We start from the raw sequence: 21794 nt of genomic DNA on the forward strand, positions 1-21794 counted from the left end.
CAGCTGCCATGACGTAATAGTACGTCAAGGAGCGGGAAGGGGTTAAGAAACAACCTGTGTACGTTAATATCCGTACCCTTCCCAGGCATAAAGCCTGTTTGGTCAGGATGGATGAGGGACAATATAACTTTGTTTAATCTGGTAGCTAATATTTTGGCAAGTATCTTTGCATCTGAGTTAATCAACGGGATGGGCCGGTAGGAATCCGGGAGAGTCGGATCTTTCCCAGGCTTCAGATCTGCAACTACTTGAGCCAAGATGTCTTTGCTCATGTCCTCTATTCTGTCGCTAACGGTGTCATTTGAAAGAGGAATTTGGGATAGCTTAACTTCAGCCGCTTTTCCCAGCATGATATTCGCCATCTTCAACACAGCTGGTTTTATGAGTGTTTCACCAATGGTGTGTGGTTTGCCCTGCTTTGCGATCAGGTAAGCAACTTCGTACGATGCTGTGAGGATCGGTTTGTTGATGGGTACAAAGCCGAGAACAGGCAGAGTAGCCTTTTCATCGAATCTGGCTCTCTTCACCTTGAATTCAGCGAGCGTTGTGTTCTTGTATTGTCCATCTCCATGCAGCTTAAGGAAGTGTTCTCTTAGTTTTGCCGGTGCTAGACTAGAATTGCTCAACCTAGCATTGCAAATCATGCAGTTAGGACGCTGACTCCCATCACGTTCCGTTATACATGTGAATCCATATTGTACATATTCGTCCGACCACTTTCTTTTTTTGCTTGACATAGTTAGTATGAAGGGATTAAAATATTAAGAAAGAAATCACACGACGTACCATCACGACAGTCACAATTCGACTACTAGGCCAAGCGATGTTGCGTGATCACTTGCAGCCAATGATGGCTAAGCGGGGCGTGTCATCACGAAGCATATGAGTCGGGTGTCTGTCTTGACCTCCGCCGAACCCCTGAGACTGACTCACAGAACCCCTGGGGTTCGATCGAACCCAGGTTAAGAACCACTGCACTAAACGCTTGTCAATTTAGTCTGATTTGCAAATTGGTGCGCCCCTACTTTCCAGCTACTGGAATATATAGACCACTATCGTGGTTCGAAGAACTTTAGTCGCAATCCAGAACACCTACAAAATTATTATCACATCTTAGCAAATGTATAGCTGGGTTGGAGGGTGAGACTGTGCCATATTTTATATAAGAGAGTGGGAAAGAGATCTGAATACCAAATTCCCTCCAGCAGATATTGTGAAGATATTTAGGACTCCTAAATTTACATCTTGATATATCAAAATTCAGGAAAATGCGTACAAGATAATCTCTAGATGGTATCTAACACTGGTTAGGTTAAAACAAATGTATAGCACTTCCTCAGATGTATGCTGGAGGTGTGGAAAAGAGGTTGGATCTTTCTTACATATTTGGTCGGAATGGCCGAAGCTTTTGCCTTTTTGGCATCAGATTTTTCAACATATCAATAAGATATGCCACATGAGCGTACCGGTTTCTCCCAAGGTGGACCTCCTAGCATTAGTACCTACTAACATTCCTAAGAAATTACTTAAATTACTGCTTACCTTCATGTCAGCAGCACGTCTACTTATACCAATCAAGTGGAAATCAACAGAAACTCCTAAGGTTATGCACTGGTTACAAAAAGTAGATCAGATAGCGGGATTGGAAGAACTTTCTCATTGGGAACTCAGAACGCATGATTCTTTTATTCAGATTTGGAAAGTTGGCGAGATAATATACAACAATTATATAATCTTACTATAGAGACAGTTAAGTAAGTCTTTCACGCTTAGGATGTCCATTTCTATTGGTTCACAATTTCTGGTACATGAATACATAGAGAATTGTTCCACATGATAATCCCCTTTTACCAACTGCCACCCCCCCCCCTCCTTCTCCCTCCTAGTTAGAGTTTATTAGTTCCCTTGGAGAGAAGATCTCCTTTCTATTTGCTTTTGTTCATAGGTCTTGTACAATCCATGTAGTGTAACTACCTCACATATGGTGTTGTGGTCCTGGTTTAAAGGTGTAAACTATTAAATATGATGGTATATGCATATAATATCAGGACACTTTGTCATAGATTTATACCCTCTTACCTTGGATCATCATTTATATAGAGACCATTTTTGCTCTGTTATTTGCACTGAATGTTTTGTATGATGTACACTGTTTATTATTATGAAAAATTCATAAAAAGATTTTTGAAGGAAAGAAATGAATGGGCAGATGTTTGCAGGCGTTCTGCTTCAAATTTTTACGGCCCAAAAAACGGCTGAAAATAAGCCGTGTGAACATACCTTTAGGATATGTGCAAACGTAGTGTTTTCAGTCGTTTTTCGGGCCGTAAACTTCCCGAAAAACGGCTGAAAATCGGAAGCAGAACACCTACAAACATCTGCCCATTGCTTTCAATGGGAAATACGGCGTTCTGTTCCGACAGGGCCTTTTTTTATACCTCACTTTAAAAAAACGGCACATAAAAAGACGCCCGCGAAAAAGAAGTGCATGTTACTTCCTGGGACGTTCTTGGAGCCATTTTTCATTCACTCTATAGAAAAACAGCTCCAGAAACGGTCGTAAAAAACGCAGTGGAAAATGCAAGTTTGATTAAAAAACGGCTGAAAATCAGGAGCTGTTTTCCCTTGAAAACAGCTCCGTATTTTCAGACTTTTTTTTAGTAAGCGTGTGAACATACCCTTAAAGAGGCTCTGTCACCAGATTTTGCAGCCCCTATCTGCTATTGCATGTGATCGGCGCTGCAATGTAGATTACAGTAACGTTTTTATTTTTAAAAAACGAGCATTTTTGGCCAAGTTATGACCATTTTCGTATTTATGCAAATGAGGCTTGCAAAAGTACAACTGGGCGTGTTGAAAAGTAAAAGTACAACTGGGCGTGTATTATGTGCGTACATCGGGGCGTGTTTACTACTATTACTAGCTGGGCGTTGTGTATAGAAGTGTCATCCACTTCTCTTCACAACGCCCAGCTTCTGGCAGTGCAGCACTGTGACGTCACTCACAGGTCCTGCATCGTGTCGGCACCAGAGGCTACAGTTGATTCTGCAGCAGCATCAGCGTTTGCAGGTAAGTAGCTACATCGACTTACCTGCAAACGCCGATGCTGCTGCAGAATCATCTGTAGCCTCTGGTGCCGACACGATGCAGGACCTGTGAGTGACGTCACAGTGCTGCACTGCCAGAAGCTGGGCGTTGTGAAGAGAAGTGGATGACACTTCTATACACAACGCCCAGCTAGTAAAAGTAGTAAACACGCCCCGATGTACGCACACAATACACGCCCACTTGGACTTTTACTTTTCAACACGCCCAGTTGTACTTTTGCAAGCCTCATTTGCATAAATACGAAAATGGTCATAACTTGGCCAAAAATGCTTGTTTTTTAAAAATAAAAACGTTACTGTAATCTACATTGCAGCGCCTATCTGCTGCAATAGCAGATAGGGGTTTAAAAATCTGGTGACAGAGCCTCTTTAAGCCTTTTGGTGTGTCCTACAGCTTCTGCCAGCTGCATTGTACAATCACTCCCAAAATGGCAGCCGGACAATGCTTAGCAATTTGAAGAAACCTTTTCCTGGCTTGTAGCCAAAAATAGGGGGGGGGGGGTGATATTCCCTCCCACATTTGCGGCATCTGTGAGTTAGGTTGCTTTGCCTTATTCACCTTGCTGTAATTCTGGGAAGTGCTCCCTCTAGTGGCCAACATAGGAAAACATGTCAAATTATTATTTAATTTTTAATACTTTCCACCATGTGGAAGAAAAAAAAATACAGCAAAAAACTTAAAAAATATAATAGAAATAAGTAACTTACTTTAAAAAAAAAAAAGTTTAATTTGCGACACATTCCCTTTAAATCCCTTCCCTGTTAAAATTTGGGACAGCCCCAAGAGCAAATGTACTTGCATAAATAAATACGTTTTACATAAGTTTTAATATTTATGAATTTGCCAACAGAAGTTTGTAATCTAAATCTCTGTTCACATTTGCGTTTAGAGCCTCCATCTGGATTTCTGTTATATTTTCCAGTTTTCTTGACTACAAGAAAAGAGAAGTCTGCAGTACTATATCGCTGTCAAAAAAATACCAGTTGCTCGATGTAGTCTGTCAGGATTTGTCAGTATCCTTTTGAAAAGGGTCAGGCATAGTATTATTACCAGAACCTAATAGAGTAAAATCTTTAGAAAGGACATAGAGCTCAAAATAGTTATGCAGCATACAGATAAGGCTGCAGTAAGACATACAGGCTGCTGTTTAGCTTTGCCTATATATATATATATATATATATATATATATATATATATATATATATATACTGACATCATCTGTGTTTTCTGTGAAGTGTGAGTTTGTAATCATCCACCAGAGAGAAATCCATTCCTGTCTATTTGCTTTTCAGTCACAACCCAGTATCAAGACTTCTTCAAGAAAAACTAACATCACCAAAGACACAAGTTCAACAGGTAAGACATTTAGCGCGAGTCCAGCCTCCCAAAAATAAAACCATGGAATTTATTAATGTCACAATCTACGAATCACTTCCTGTCCTGTCAGATTTTGAGTTTAAATAAAACCTCCAGCTTTAATGGTTTTGGTCTGTTTCACACAGCTGTAATATGCCACATTCACAGCCATAAAACCGGGACCACCGACGAGGTTCCACGAAACTGAACTTTAATCATCATACGGTTTTATGGTTATCCAAGTACGGATCAGTAGAACCGTGTGAGGTCCAGATGTTGCGTCCATAATATGGACATTAAAATGCGGCTATATTACAGCTTGGTGAAACAGGCCTTATGCTATGATTTTAAAATCTGTATAAATTCTACATTATTAATAATTTACAGGTGTTACCTAATTTGCAGTGTCCCTTCTTTTTTCTTTACTGTTGCAGACAGTGAAATTGCCAGTGCTTTCATGGGGAGCACGTTTAACATAGCTGAAAACTTTGAGTTACTCTGAAAATTCATGACACTCATTTGAGTGCTGCAGCCCCTACATTCTAGTGTTCGGTGTGAACTCCGTTCCCAGATTACCACTACTCTCAAGTGAACCTTCAGTTTAATAGACCGCAATCAAAAAGCTTACTAATATACAATATGTTCAAAATCAGCATGATTTCCGCGGCTGCTTAATTTCTTAAGGATCGAGCCAATTTCGACCTTAACCACAAGTGATTTTTTTCATTTTTGCCTCCTTGCATTCCATCAGCCATAACTTTATTTTTAAAGGGATTGTCCAGTCATAAGAAAAAGATGGCCGATCCTCAGCTGTTTTAAAGGGAGCACTGCTTCACCTTCATTCTTTGCCTGCTCATACTGTGATTCACAGTATGAGCAGTGACAGCAATGAGCGCCACGGCCAGAAACAAGCACCGTGGTCCTTTCAAAACAGCTGATCGGTGGAGGTGCCAAGAGTCAGACCTCAACCGGTCAGATGTTGTTGGCCTATCCTGAGGATAGGCCAACAATTTTTTATGACTGGACAACCCCTTTAGGGCTACGTAGCTATTTGAGGCCTTGTTTCTTGCGGGACAGGTCATATTTTTTGTTCAGGCATCATTTTCGGGTAAATATACAGTTGCGTTCACTGTTAAAAAAAAATATTATGATCCATGTACTGAACGGGTCAAAACGAGTGTGTGATATATAATAAGCCTATGTTTAATATTTTTTGTGACTTTGATTAAATAAAATTAATTTATTTGATATTTCTATCGATGTGGCGTTTTTTTCTTTAATTTTTTCTTTTGTTAACTTTTTTTGGTCCCATTAGGTTACTTACACGACTGGGTGTTAAATCAGCCATGAAAAACTCCCGTTTTGCACCTTTACGGGACTCGTTTTAACGGATCCCTCATAGACTTGAGACTATTGAGGATCCAGTAAAAAGGGCAAAGTAGGACATGTCCTATTTTTTCCCACGCCGTTCACACAGTCTGTTAAAAGAAAATGGGAGTGTGAATTGCCCCATAGACATGCATTGATTTTAATGCAGCCATTTGACGGATGTTAATAAAACGTCCGTCACCCGGTCGATTATCCCTGTCGTCTGAATGAGGTACTAATGCACTTTTAACTATTTATTTATTTTTATAAATATAAGGTACTTCATATGTCTTTAAGATATTACATTACTGCCAGTGCATGTAGAAATGCATAGGCATACCTAACAGACACTATTAGTAGAGAGCCTTGGGGACCTTTGTAAGGCCCAGCGCTGCCATTATTTCTCAGTCAGCCCCAATGATTGAGTTGCTGTGGCTCACACAGACAGGACAAATGGATCTCCCTGCATTTTGCTGATGCGTCACCCATTAGGATGCATTAGGGAATTCATTCACCAGGTTTATCGCTTTTGGTGAATTTCTAAGAAGAACAGGGGAATCAATTCAAAAGTTTGGGTTTTCTGTTATACAATACTTAATAACATTCCCTATGGCAAATCTCAACCGCGCAATTCTTAATTCTTCAAACTAGTGTTTGTTAATTTTTGCTTTATTTCTCTTCCCCCCTCTCTTCCTTTATGAATGATTCTAGTTGAGAAAGGTTCAGTAGTCCTCTTGCATGGACAGTGTATTCAAAATATTTTTACAGATTTTCAGTAATATTGGAATCTGGCGTCTGTGATGGTCATTAAACTTTTGTGAATCTTAATGAACTGGCGTTGGTTAGCTGGAGTTCTCCTTTAACCCATACAGCTACTTGGAACTACAGTTAGATTTGAGTGGTGTTTTTTTTTAGTGTTCTGAAACATAATATGATGCAGTATAAAAAGTAATCTTTTGTAATGAAGAAAGTAAATAATTTGCTATTATGTAAATTAATATTTTACCCTTATACAAATCCCATGGTGCCTGTTAAATTTCAGACAGAATATAATCTCGTCTGCCATCTAGTGTCATTTTGTAACATTTTAACTAATGCAGTGTGCACATTTATACTAGCTATTAGATGGAAGTCGCCAGGATATACCCTTTAGCATCTAACAGATGCCCTAAGAAAAACAGGCCTGTGGGCGCTCCGGCATCCACTGAGCCCCCTCCTTCCTTCCTGAGCTGCTAAAGATTTCACAATGCTTGTTAATGGAGCATCCACCAAGTAGCACCACATGACTGCAAACACGCCACTTTAGTTTGTAAGATGCCATGGATGCAGGTCACGTGGTCCCGTTTGGCTAAACAGAATGCTCAATTAACATACCGGGCACGCTTTTGAGCAACTCCCTCCTGGCCTATCACTCTTAGGGTATTTGTTAAGTTCCCAAAGTTAAAGGAATCTGACCTGGAAACCGATTCTGACAGATTTTTTTTCAGTTCTGCATTTCTACATTTGATATGCTTTGCTGAATGTGCAGGGGTTAGTGGCTACTGAATACCTCTGACTGCTTATCTTAGGTATTTTACAGCTCTGCATTGACTGCTTAGGGCCTATACACACAGGTATCAACTTAAAAGGGAAGCTCACTGTGCACAATGAGATCAATTTAAGGCCCTTTTACACTGGGCGATTATCGTGCAGACGAGCGTTCATATAACGCTGACAGCAATCAGCAGATGAACGCGCAAATGCTCCATCATCTGCTGGTCGTATCGTTTTAAAATAAAAGATTATCGTTGTCAGCAGCACATCTCCCTGTGTAAACCGGGAGACGCGCTGCCGACATGATAATAATGTATGGGGACGAGCGATCTGAGTAACGATCGCTCGTCCCCATCCATAGCTCCATGTGACAGGGGCAAGCGAGCGCCGATCAACGGTGATTGTCGGCCGGTGTGAAAGGCCCTATAGACAGCTGTCTTGAAAGCTGCATACATGCTGGAAACATTTTGAAAGCCAGCCCCCTCTTCATCTGCGATTCTCTAATGGGGGAATAAACTTAAGGTGCCCGTACACATTGAACGTCCACCAAACCGAAAGATTAATGTCCACCAAACCGATTCTAACAGGACCATCTAATGTGTATGGGGGTGTCCCGATTTTCCCCAAACAACAGATGTCGGAGAAATGAGGATCGTGCATGTTGGATTTCAGCATATGCTGATTCTTTGCTCTCATGGTAGATAAGCCATCCCCAGAGGTTTCTGGCAGCGTCTTAAGGGCCTTTTACACCGGCCGACAATAGACCGGTGCAGTGAGCGCCGATCAACGAGACATCGTTGATTGGCGCCCGTTTGCTCCTGTCACATGGAGCTATAGATGGGGACGAGCGATCGTTACTCAGATCGCTCGTCCCCATCCATTATTATCATGTCGGCAGCGCGTGTCCCTGTTTACACAGGGAGATGTGCTGCGGACAACGATAATCTTTTTGTTTTTTAAAACGATACGACCAGCAGATAAACGAGCGTTTGCTCGTTCATCTGCTAATCGCTGCCCTGTTTAAACAGGGCAATTATCGGCATCGAGCGTTATATGAACGCTGGTCTGCACGATAATCGCCCAGTGTAGAAGGGCCTTTATTTCCTTCTTTCCATTGAGCACACATGCATGCTCGGCTGAGCCAAGCACGCATGTATATAGTGTGGTCAGGAGGAAAAGCTGTTGGCCGAATGATCGTTCAGCCAACAGCTATCTAAGGTGTATGGCCACCTTAAGAATTGAAATTTGTCTTTAACTATGCATTTAGTAATGTAGATAAGACAAAGAATATCTGAAAATAGGATAAAGAATTGGGAAATGCAGAAAAGTACAATCACATTATATCAACTCGCAAATCGCTTAGTTACGCTGTTCATAAAGGAAGCTTTGTGCAGTTCAGAATTGCATCTAGAGCACTAAAGCCTTAATGAGCATTTCTGATGTGATCGCAATATTGGATTATTGATGTAGCTCATTAAAGCAAATGTAAAATGTTAGAAGCACATTACATTTAATGCGTGCTTTTCATGTGCCTCGTTTAGTGATGCCCCTATTTAGTGATGCCCTTATTCATGAGACCTTCCAAAATGTACATGGAGGACCTATAACAACAATAACTATATGTTATCTTATACCCTCTCCGTCTCTTGTGCAGATAAACAGCAACTGCATGAAATCAGTTCTTATAAAGCTAAAGCTGACGTTACCTCTGATGCTAGAGAACAAAGGAGAGATACAGACAGTAAAAAAGATGAGTACAAATGGAGGCTATCCCAGCTACTAGGCTCTGAACAGATAGTGGGAGAAGAATACCATAGTGACACCAACTCTGCAGAGAGTGTGTGCACAGAAGATTTTGCTGTAAAGTTCAAACAACGAATGGTCGAACCAATAGCAAGTTCAGAGGCTCCTAAAAATGGTATGGTGGATTACTGTGATAGTGTATCACTACTACTTCCATCATCTGAGGACAGCCCTGGAGACCATTTAAACACAGCTAGGAGAGAAGACATCCTTCAACAGTTCAAAGAGGAGTTGGAGGATGACTTGCAAGCTGCTCTTACCAAAAGTGCTGAAGATCAAGCTTTAGGCAGAAACCGAGATAGGAAAGATAGCATGGAGTCCTTAGGTGGACAGATTTCAAGACTAAGCCAAGCAAATAATTCTCAACTTTCAAGCCTACAGAGTTTGGAGAGAAGTTCTCATGTAAGTCAGTTGTCATCAAGAGGTGGTGAAGAGCACCCACCACATGCTGGGAACTCCACTGTAAGAGAAAACATGAGCAGAACTGAACTTCCACAATCAACCAACAATTATCAGGCTGCCGGGGAGTTTAATACATATTCATATGAGGAGCAGAAGCGTTCAGCAGATTTTGATCAAATTGAATGTAAAAAGATAAATCTCATGAGTACTGTTCACACAGGAAGTGCGGACACATTGAATGCATGCTGGATGGATAGATCTGAAGGATCTAGGACTGATCATCCAATTTCCACAAAAGAAGATACCAGGAGTGCAAATGCATTCTATCAACTGTATGACTCCAGTGTGCTGCCAAGCTACATGGACAGGGCAAATACCACTATAGGAACTCCATTACCTAGTGAGAAATCAATATACGATGGAACAGAAATGGATCAAGCAACCTGTACTGTCACTTTAAGTAAGTCAAGGGATAGATTGGATCATACTACTAATTTTATACTGATTTTGAAAGAAACAAAGGTTTGATCTTATCGACCCAAAACTATATTTGTAGATAGGAAGCAAACAATTTTTCTGTATTACATACAAATCAGTCACAAGTAGCTCAATAACCCACTGTATGCCTTTATTGCTATTGTGATTTATAATAAATAGTAACGGACTCTTAGTTGTAGATGCTAATTATGATGGATCTAATTGCAAAAGGCCCTGTAACCCCCCCCCCCCCCAAAATGGACAGGGATATATATATATGAAAAAAATAATTATCATGTGACATCTATAATGACATATTAACATGGGGTACACTTGTATATTCCTGGGATAGGAGAAAAACCAATACAAAATAGTGGCACAAAAGGAAATCAAACAACTTTTAGAGAGCCATCATGCACGAAACACAGATCAATTGTAATGCGAGTGGTTTATAATCAGGACCCATATAATAAACTATTAGAAAAAGTGTCAAAAAACGAATAAAGAAAAATGCAAAAGCCAAAGAGGTCATGTGAGCCCAGGGACATTATGATGATGGAGTGAATTGTCTCAAAATGATCATAATAGGTAATCGGTCACAGTGGTATGAAAATCAGCATACCAGGATGCTCCGACTTGGCACATTTCATCATCATGGCAAGCATTTCAGGGACACAAAATGTTGTTATTACTCTGCATGTGAATGTAATAGAGATCAGTGGCACTCTACAATTGCATTATAAATATAGTTGCTTGAATAATGATAATTTCAGTACATATAACCAGCGTTTAAAAATTACTTGTTACGCTAGGGGTCCATGGTGCCTTTTCCCTATGGGAAAGAAAGCTGCACAAGACCTTGCAAACATCACTAAAAATTCAACATTGGCAGATGTCAACATGGAGCCCTAAACCTCACTGCTACACAAGTTCCATTGTAATAGCCATATATTAAAGGGGAGTTATTGTCATTTCCATGGTGAAATTGGACCTGGTTCTTACTGTAATAGTCTCACGTAAACCAATGTAATCTCAGTGATATTCAGTTTGACGTTGTCACCTGTATTCAGATAATCTTATTTTTTGTAACATCATTAGAATTTAACACATTTATGTACATATTTCTGTACGTAAGATAGATATCTATGTAGTGTATTTATAGTGTTTGCAGTTAGTTAAAAGAAGTCATCATACTCTGTTTTATGTTTTTGTTTGCATATATGTTCTGAATTTTTTAGTTATTAGGTGCCCATACACATTAGATAGCAGTGAGTTTTTCAGCTGACAGTTGGCATGTATCTTGGACTCATTCATCACTTATGATCTTCAGTGGTGAATGATAATTTATTAATGTGTGCTTGTGTATTCATATTTTGCCAGTATTCTGTATACTACCAGAACTGTTCATTCAGCCCACCTTCCGTTTAAGAAATAGGTATGGGAAGGAAGAATCTTGTGTTTTTGTCAGACATAATTAAAGGTGTTGACCACTACCGGACAACTGATGACCTATCCACCGGACCCATCTGCTTCCGGCATGGATGTCCAGTGCCCGTAGTCAGCAGGAGCAGCTGATCGGTGCAGGGTCCAGGTGACGGACTCCCACCTATCATATACTGATGACCTATCCAGTGGATAGGTCATCAGTTATCCGGTAGAGGAATACCCCTTTAAATATTAACCAGTGCAGGACCGTCCACTGTATATATACTTTGAGGGTTTAATCTTACTTCCCGAGCAATTGGGCAGCTGAATGTTGAGTTCAATGAGCACTGTGTATTAAATAGAGGCAGCATCAGCGGTGCTGCCTCTAATGGTCCCGCTGGTCATGTGATTGGCCACATGATCGCAGGGATGCCGGTAGTAGGAGGACGCTGCTGGGTCTAATTAGACCCAGCACAGCCCTAACACTGAAAATAGTCATTGTAACAGGCCTGATTTCCCCTGTAAATTAAGCCTTCCACCAAAGGTTATTTGTAATTTTTGGACTCTACTTAGAATATTGATTAAATCACTGGAGTAGGACTAGAGTTTAATAAAACATAACTTTTACTCATTGATTTTTAAAAAACGTGTGCAAACAAGAACACACTAATGCAAATTTTTCAAAACAAAGAATTACTCCCTATTGTAAAGAGAATATAATACTCTGTACGGTTATGTAGACGCCAATTTTTGCAGGCGATATTCATATTTTTTTATAAAGTGTATGTAATTCTCCAAGTTTTTTCAGATGCATTTCTTTGTGGCCGAAATTCTTCAGGGGAGATAAGGCCAAGTGGCCCCTTCAAGTGGAGGCTCAGATTAAGTTGGAGCAATGTGGAAAGTCATCTCTCTGCAGTGGCAGAGATTCCCAAAAGCATCTGTTCCTACAGTGCTGGAGTGTGCGCCTACTTCGACGTCTGACGTCATCCATGATTTCCCATGTAACTGTGGCTGCTGTGCAACGCCAGTTACAGTGGAAAAGTATAGTGTAAAAAAAATAAAATGAAATAATAAAGTTCTTGTGTAGCAGGATTCTAATGACAATACTAGGCAGGATTTTTTTTTTAGACAAAACTGAATATAGTGCTTAAATAGGTTGTCCCATGAAGACCCAACTTTAAAACGAAGCCAGGTCTGGCTTCTCTAACCCTATGGGGTCAACTATTATTGCTGGAGGAAGCCTCGACTCTCCCTTCTGGCTTACAGAGGTGTGTGTGTGTGTGTGGGGGGGTTCCGAGCACAGGACCCCATTCTATGATGTCCATATGCCCTAATAGAGAAAATGGACAGGGGCTGTCTGTGTGAGACAACCCCTACAAACATTTACGGTATTTTTTTAAATTTACTGGACAATAGTCATACAGCTGGTTGTCGATGTCAGCCAAATACCCGAAAGAGGGCAAAAATATAATATTTAAAATGAAAGAAATGAAAAGGGGAAAAATTTGTTTTACCCCTAAAAGCTCTAAAAAAGTGTTTCTTTAGTAAAAAAACAAAAACTCTTAACAAAAAAAAAAGTTATCACAGTTAAAGCAGTTATCACTAGCGAACTGTATTTGTCCACTTAAAGCGACCCTCCAGGTCAGCACAAAATTATAAATGTGATGGGGTATATGGAATAATATTACCGTGCCCTCCAGCTGCCCCCCTCTGCCATGGATCCACTGTTTTAAGGGCCCCCTCTGTGTTGTCTCAAAATGGCCACAACGCTCCTCAGACTGAGTCTATGACACTTACTCTTAGACTTGCTCGCACGGATTGGACAGGACTGCTTACGTGAGCAGCTCTGGCCAATCTGAGAACAATTTCGAGTGTCTCAGACTAAGAAGCGCTGCAGCCATTTTTGGACATAACAAAGCGTCCCCTATAATGGCAGAACCACGGCAGAGGGGCACAACTGGAGGGCACCAGGTAATATAGGTAATATTGCTCCATATACCCCATCATATTTAAAATGTTGTCCCGGGACCAGAGGGTCGCTTTAACAACAAAATCTAACCCATGGATTAACAGGTTAAAACCAGTCTAATGCAACTTTAATTTGTCGTTCATTATGCAGTTACAATTTATATGATTGTATGTATATTGTCAGGATGTTTATATTGTGTATGTTATTTCAAACAGTTTAAACAGATTTTTTTCATTATTAATCCTCTGATTTAGGATGCAACGCTGTATTTGTGGATAACATTTCTATGTGAACGATTATATTTTCACAGGACAAAATGATCAAGTAGAAGATCAGATCCCAGTAGACTCCTCATTGACAGAAGATAAAAGTTCTTCAATATACAAACATGTGGCTGGTATGTCACGAGTTATATCATCGTATTTTTCCGTTCTGTTCAACTAAAGTAAAGACGAACAGGCATGTTATTTCTAATGAGGGAGAGGTGTCTGTCAGCTACCAAAAATTGAACAGATAAAAATCCAGCCTTTTCGATCCTTGCTTCTGCTGACAGGAGATGATGGGGGACTGTTGAGCTGAGTCCATAGACATCAGATTGTCTTCAGATTCACTGACGTTTATCTAATGTCTATGACCAGCATTATCTCTGATCATACATGGAACTACAGTGTTCCAATTCTACAGCTTTATATCCCCATATTGTGTCCCATAGTGACAATAATCTGTTAACTGAACCCTTGGAAAAATGTTTTAAGATGACTTGCTCATAGACTGTTACAAAGCTCTGAGAAAAAGTTATCTTGACGCCAATCGGTTTTAGGTATTAGCACTTGTAGATATTATAACTCACAACAATTACTGAAATGCAGTCAGTGGCCTAAGCGTTACCAGGACATAGCTGAATAAAGAGGTCATCCTGTAAATTGTATTGTATATATTGAGATTTCTTTGATCCGAACTGATTCCAAGCTAGATTGATAAGCTTAGCCAGGTATAAGACAGTATGTTCCTTGTTGCTGCCTGCCTATTGTCTTAAAGTGGTTTTCCCATCTTGGACATTTATGGTATATCCGCAGGATATGCCATAAATGTACGATAGATGCGGGTTCCACATTTGGGAACCGCACCTATCTCTAGAACGGGGCCCTCTGACCCCAACCACCTTGTCAGACAGTGGCCGGGGAGCAGCAGGAGACGGACAAGCTAGGACGGGGGTCAGTGGGCCCCGTTCTAGAGATAAGTGGGACCCGCATCTATCGGAAATTCATGGCTTATCCTGTGGATATGCCATAAATGTCCAAGATGGGAAAACCCCTTGAATATGCCCATACACATTAGACAAAACTTGATCAAACCCACAAATTTCGGCGGGATTGGCCAACAATCTAATGTGGGAGCCACCCCACTTTCCCAAGCATGCATGTTTATGATGGAGTCAGGAGAAATAACTGTCTGAACGTTCTTCTGACAGCCCACCTCCAAAGACTAGCACATTAGTCAACAAGTCTATGATATAGTAATGGATACCTTTTTTGAGGCAACTGAATTGCATGTTATTTTGCTTCTCTAAAGGTGTTCCTTTGAAGAGTTTTGATGCCGTGACTGTTGACAGTGATTTGGACTCTGTGACAACAGAAAGAGTCCGGGATCACATTCGTAAAGCTCTGAGCAACAGCAAAGGAGGTAAAAAGCTATAAACTGTTTTACTGTATAAGGCCCTGTTCACACAGGGTTTTTTTGACACGTTTTTTGACGCGGAAACCACGTTGGAAACCGCGCCAAAAAACGGCTGAAAATGCCTCCCATTGATTTCAATGGGAGGCGGACGCATTTTTTTACTGCGTGCGGTAAAAAGAAGCGTCATGCCCTATCTTTACGCCTCTGACCTCCCATTGACATCAATGGGAGGCAGAGAAAGCGTATTTCGCGGAGTTTTTGCCTGTGGCACTCAATGGGCGCGAGCGAAAAACGCAGCGGAAAAATGCGGCAAACCACGTGCAGGCAGATCAAAATCAGCCTCAAAATTCCATACTGAATTTTGAGGCAGAATTTTCCTCCTGCAAAAAACTCAGTGTGAACTCAGCCTAAATCAGCTAATTTTACTTTCTTGAATGATGTACTTTAAAAGGAGAATTTTATAGAAATCTTTGCCCACATTTTTTCTATTCTTATGGGATGGATGGCATCTGCTTATTGGTGCAATCTAGGGAAGCAATGTAAGTGTGTTTGGTGGTCGTTGAGGGGTGTTACAATTTTATTCCTTTAATAATTTTTTTACACTTTTTTGTTTCTTGCTATTTAATATTTTATATATTTTTTACATCTTTTATGTTGATGATTTTTTTATGCTTAAAAACTTGGACTCTTTTATGTTGTTTATGTACCCTAATAGAGGCAACCCCTTTAATCATTTCACTGCCAAGGATGTATATACATTATGACTTTCAACGCTTGCTGCAACTAGAATATCTAGAGCTTAGATCTTGACATCATATTAAAGCCCAGCGTCTTAGCTTTCAAATGATACCATGCCAATGGTTTAGGTTCAATAGTCCGGAAGCAGCATTCATTTCATGTCAGGGATCAGGATAAAATGCTTTACTTTCTGGTTTGGAGCAGAACTACGGAATGACCAGCACAGGTGTGAACATAGCCTATTAATCGCCTGTGTGTGTGTCACAATCCTTTATATCGGATACTGTCGTTCTTCCTTTGTTTCAAAACAACTATATGGAAAAATCCTATACTTATTTCTCTAACAGATTCCAGTCACAAAACCAGAAGATTTACACGCAGTAGGAGTAACTGTGGACGGTAGGTTCCATAATTTCCACTGAATTCTTACCTATTATCTATCTAAATTTACTCCTACAAAAATATTTCGTTTAATTTAAGCCCACCAAAAAATCCTTGCCCCCTCCCTTGTTAAAAAATCAGAAAGAGTCTGGTTGCTAGGGATGTACTACCAGACATCCTGTAGTAGTTATGAAGCGTATTCCTAGCAACCATACTGTCAAAACGTTTTCAGTTGATCAGATTGGAGCTAAATTGACATTGTAATGACAGCAGAAAAGGGAAAAAGCAGCTTGCAGCAGTCAAGCCACATCATTCTCTATCTTGGGCTACAGAATCAATCAGATTTTTCTAAAGATAAATTTATGTATAGGACCTCTTTTACAGCATTAAAACCATTGTAGAAAATAAACGCCACAAAAAATACTGTATGTTAGTAGTGAATGAATTTCTGCAAGGAAAACTAAACTTTACATGGAGCCTGGACCCCAATGCAAAATCTGACAGGGCCCCCTACATAACATGTTCCATTTCAAACACTGGTCTTCCTATATTTTTTATATTAATGTCTGAAATTTGCTACATTTCCATTTTCAAGTTGTGCATTTAGTTTTCGCTATCTGAATGTGGTGATGCTGAGCTGCATTTAGCAATGTCACTTACTGCAGAAATACTAAAGAAACAAAGAGGCAAATACAAATCTAACGGTTATATGAAAATTAACTTTTAACTTAAACAGGCACTGTCGTTTCAACAAATTTTGCATAAATCAGTAGTAGAAGTTAATATAAGAAACTTTCTTCACTTATCAGGCCCCCTAACTTAAATGCTCACTCAATTAGAATTTACTGCTAAATCCGTCTCCTTTCTCCTCCACAGGGTTGCCAACCCCCACTTCAGAAATCTCTGAACAACTGAGCTAAAAATCACGGACAGACCAAAATTTTTACAGACACATTACAAAATCATTGCCTCTGCACTGCGCAGTGTTCTAGGAGTAACTCACCGATCACAGCTCCGCTTGTAGCTTTCCCCTTCTAACTTAGGTGATGTTTTCTCTAATTAGTCCTTCACTTTCCCTTTTTTTCTCAATCCGGCCCAGACCACTGTGACGACTTATTCCAGCCACGACACGTCTCTGCAGAATTTGACACACAGACATGTTGGTTTCTCACTTTTCCAGCATTCTCCCCACCTATTGTCACGTTGCGTTCGTAGACCCACTGGGCCGTACCGCCTTGGCGGTATAGCAGCTGGCCAACAGGGCGCAGGTAACAGTCTATAGTTCGCATAGGGTACCTGTGGCAGCTCGGACAGTAGCAAGGCAGGCTTAGGTAGGACTAGGCAGCAGGCAGACATCAGACATGGTGTAGCAGGGCAGGCGTGGTATGCAGCACAGCACGACTACAGCTGAGCACGGCACTTGACCAAGATAGCACAGGATACAGGTACAGGAAACACTGGGAACTGGAAGACACTAGAAGACCATTTGCATAGACAAACTTTGGGTATGACAACAACGCTCAGGCATGGGAGGAAGGGGCTGGGCCCTTCTTATAGCCCAGGGTGCTCTGGGAGCAATCGGCTCAATCTCTCACCTGCGTGTCACTGTAGAAGAGGACGGCCGTATGTGCAGACATCTCTGGAGAGAAGGGCGTCGACTGGATGGAAGGAGTTCGTGGTCAGCGACCACAGATGTTACACCTATACCCCATCCCCTAAACAAACTCGTAATGAACAGTGCCCCAGGTGGTAATTATGGTCCCTCAGTGCCAAACACAATAAAAGTGCCCCAACAGTAACTGTGCCCGCCGTAGATAGTGCCATACACAGCAACCCCTTGTAGATAGCACCACACAGCCCCCCTTTGTAGACAGCGCCACACAGCCTCCCTTGTAAATAGTGCCACAAAGCCCCCTTGTAAATAGCACCACACAGCCCCCCACTTGTAATTAGCGCCACACAGCCCCCCCCCCCTTGAAATTAGCGCCACACCGGCCCCCCAGTACTTAGTGCCACAGTGCAAACAGAGCGGAGAGCGGTACCACTCTCTGCTCTGCCTGACGTGACTCACCGTTAGGAGGAGCCGGGATGATCATGCGGCGGAGGTGATAGGTCCACTTCTGACTGGGGTCGGTGACGGCCCGGGAGTGGACCAGTCCAGTCACCTGACCTGAGTTACCTGACCTCATGTCGCTGACGTGAGGTCAGGTGACTGGATTGGTCCACTCCCGGCACCGTCTTGGCAGCGGCCTGCCTATTTTCACATTCCGCAGAAGTTAAGCGGAATGTGAAAATATGCCTGGCCACGGTCTACTATTCCTTTGCACTGTGCATGTACATTTTGGGGCATGTGCAGTGCAAAGTTTCCGACACTACGGACGGCAGAAAAAAACACCCATTGTCCAAAAATTTACGGACGTTTGCAACCCTGCTACCCCAGACGAGATGCACTATCAGTACACAGAAGGATCAGGTTACATGCAACCCATAGAAATCTATGGGGAGGGGGTGGAGGGAGCAGGAGCAGAGTGAGAGAGGCAGAGAAATACACACAGACACTGCTGCAGCTTCTAGTCAGTGTTATATCTCACTGTGCTGGATTTACAACTACACTGCTCATTACTGCTGCATGATGTCATCCATGTTGCTGCTGTTTCTGAGGGTGTGCTACAAAGAGACAGTAGTGTAATGCAGACATAATAGCAGTTAGGTTCCACTCACTAGCTCAGGGAAACGAAGAAATAGATACATAGCCTGCGAACATAAAAATAACTGTTGGTCGTTCTAACATCGTGCTATATAAATATGAATCATTTTATTGATAGAACCTTTGTGACATTATTAAGTTGGCAACCAAACAATAAACTTTTAACTATTATTGAGACAATAACGTTGTGTGTAAATACTGGAATCGCTATTCGATCACTTACAGAGATCGTATCGTAGATCACTAATACCAATTTCTGCTTGTGTAAATGTACCTGTGTTCTATACACTAATCCAAATATATTCTCTTTCAGATACCCAGACATTAGCAAAGTATCCACAGATGATGAAGAAGACTTTGAGAGACCATTTGCAAACAGCAAACTGAAGGATGAAAGTTCCAGACGTTGGATCTCCAGTCCTCTTAAATCAGTGGAGTCCTCCAGAGACAGCAGTGCAAAGGGCATTTCCGGTGACTTTTTGGTAGGTCAACGCAGTTAGGTTATATTGGTGCATTGGGCTGTTTTGCTCATTATTATAATCCATACTGACCAAAGGTAATTGGACAATCATCTCAAAAGCTATTTAATGGGCTGCATGGGCTATTCCCTCCTTAATCCATTATCAATTAAGCAGGTAAAAGGTCTGGAGTTGATTCCAGGCGTGGCATTTGCACTTGGAAGCTGTTGCTGTGAACCCACAACATGAGGTCAAAGGAGCTCTCAATGCAAGTGAAACAGACCATTGTTAGGCTGAAAAAAATGAAGAAATCCATCAGAGAGATAGCACAAATGTTAGCAGTGGCCAAATCAACAGTTTGGTACATTCTTGAAAAAAACAGAGCGCACTGGTGATCTCGTGAACTCCAAAAGGCCTAGACGTCCACGGAAGACAACAGTGGTGGATGATCGCAGAATCCTTTCCATGGTGAAGAAAAACCCCTTCACAACATCTACTCAAGTGAAGAACACTCTCCTGGAAGTAGGTGTATCAGTATCTAAGTCTACGATAAAGAGAGCAAATACAGAGGGTTCACCACAAGGTGCAAACCATTAATCAACCTCAAAAATAGAAAGGCCAGATTAGACATTGCCAAACATCTAAAGAAGCCGCCCAGTTCTGGAACAGCATTCTTTGGACAGATGAAACTAAGATTTACCTGTACAAGAATGATGGTAGGAAGAAAGTATGGAGAAGGCTTGGAGCGGCTCATGATGCCAAGCACACTACATCCACTGTAAAACATGGTGGAGGCAGTGTGATGGCAAGGGCATGCATTGCTGCCAAAGGCACTGGGTCACTAGTGTTTATTGATGATGTGACTGAAGACCGAAGCAGCCGGATGAATTCTGAAGTGTTCAGGGATATACTTTATTCTCAGATTCATCCAAATGCAGCAAGGTTGATTGGACGTAGTTCACAGTACAGATGGACAATGACCCAAAACATACTGCAAAAGCAACCCAGGAGTTTTTAAGGCAAGAAGTGGAATATTCTGCAATGGCCAAGTCAATCACCAGATCTCAACCCCATCGAGCTGCATTTCACTTGATTAAGACAAAACTTAAGGCAGAAAGACCCACAAACAAGCAACAACTGAAGACAGCCGCAGTAAAGGCCTGGCAAAGCATCACAAAGGAGGAAACCCAGCGTTTGGTGATGTCCATGGGTTCCAGACTTCAGGCAGTCACTGCCTGCAAAGGATTCTCTACAAAGTATTAAAAAAAACATTTAATTTATGGTAATGTTAATTTGTCCAATCACTTTTGAGCCCGTGAAATGAGGAGGATGTGTAGAAAAATGGTTCTAACTCCTAAACATTCCACAGGATATTTGTGTTCATCCCCTTGAATTAAACCTGAACGTCTACACTTCAATTGCATCTCAGTTGTTTCATTTCAAATCCAATGTGGTGGCATGCAGAGCCCAAATCATGAAGATTGTGTCACTGTCCAAATAATTCTGGACCTAACTGTAGGTCTTTTATACTAGATGGGACCTGGCACAGCTCCGAAGATAAAAATCCAGTGCTTCTCCTGGAATTAGGCTCTGTTTACACCTGCATTACTGATACCACAGGCATCCAATTGACCCCTTTGACTTACAATGGGGTCTGTTAAGATTCACCCAGGTTTCTTCCGTTTTTACAGGAAACATAGCACTGCATGCAGCACTATTTTTCCTATAAAAGCTGACAGAATCTGCGACGTAGCCTACAACACAGATGTGAAGATAGCCTTACTTGTGTCACCCAGTCAACTTTAGTTTTATATAAGTGGATTTGTCCCTGACGGTGGGTTTAATTGAAATTGAAAATTTTGTGAATTGCAGGCATTTATATGGAAAATATAGTTGTAGACTGATATTAAGAATGCTATAAAGATGATTGTCAACCTTTTAAAAAAAACAATCTGTAATGACATCCACCAAAATATGAGCATTTACCTTCGAATTACCAGAGAGCTTATACTTTTATCCACAGCCGTGATTGCCAATTATATTTTCCATACCTGACGTGCAGTGTGAACGCGCTGCAAGTATGCGGCACACAGGATTTTTAGTCCTGTGAACTTGGTTTGCCTGCATGGACTTGAACCTTTTTCTACAGCTTGTGTAGTAATAAACATTTCGAGCTGTCACTGAGATCACTTTGGCTGTGATTGCTTCTGCAATGTGAGGATTGTACACAGTATAATTACTAGCAGGATAATGATTGCGGATTAATACATGTGTAATTATGCTGTCGATTTTCAGTAATCTTTCTGAACTCTGTAATGTAATGCAATAAATGTTTATCTCTATTACCATCATCATCATCATCACTCAGTGTGTTTAGGAAGGAAAAAATAAT

The 21794-nt window shown here is 41.1% G+C and overlaps 1 protein-coding gene across 4 annotated transcripts in view; it reads left to right on the top strand.

The window, feature by feature from the left end:
- The window catches only part of LOC142659482 (uncharacterized), a 143102-nt gene that overhangs the window by 37311 nt on the left and 83997 nt on the right, over window positions 1-21794 (top strand). For 3 of the 4 annotated variants that reach the window (XM_075835675.1, XM_075835658.1, XM_075835666.1), the window contains exons 4-9: window positions 4401-4464; window positions 9020-10030; window positions 13752-13838; window positions 15014-15124; window positions 16204-16255; window positions 19258-19426. In XM_075835675.1, coding sequence (XP_075691790.1) covers window positions 4401-4464; window positions 9020-10030; window positions 13752-13838; window positions 15014-15124; window positions 16204-16255; window positions 19258-19426 — 1494 coding nt within the window. The remainder of the gene's footprint in view (window positions 1-4400; window positions 4465-9019; window positions 10031-13751; window positions 13839-15013; window positions 15125-16203; window positions 16256-19257; window positions 19427-21794) is intronic. The other variant, XM_075835684.1, reaches the window with a different exon arrangement.

This window comes from Rhinoderma darwinii, chromosome 1 (assembly GCF_050947455.1).
Source record: "Rhinoderma darwinii isolate aRhiDar2 chromosome 1, aRhiDar2.hap1, whole genome shotgun sequence".
Classification (NCBI taxonomy): Eukaryota; Metazoa; Chordata; class Amphibia; order Anura; family Rhinodermatidae; genus Rhinoderma; species Rhinoderma darwinii.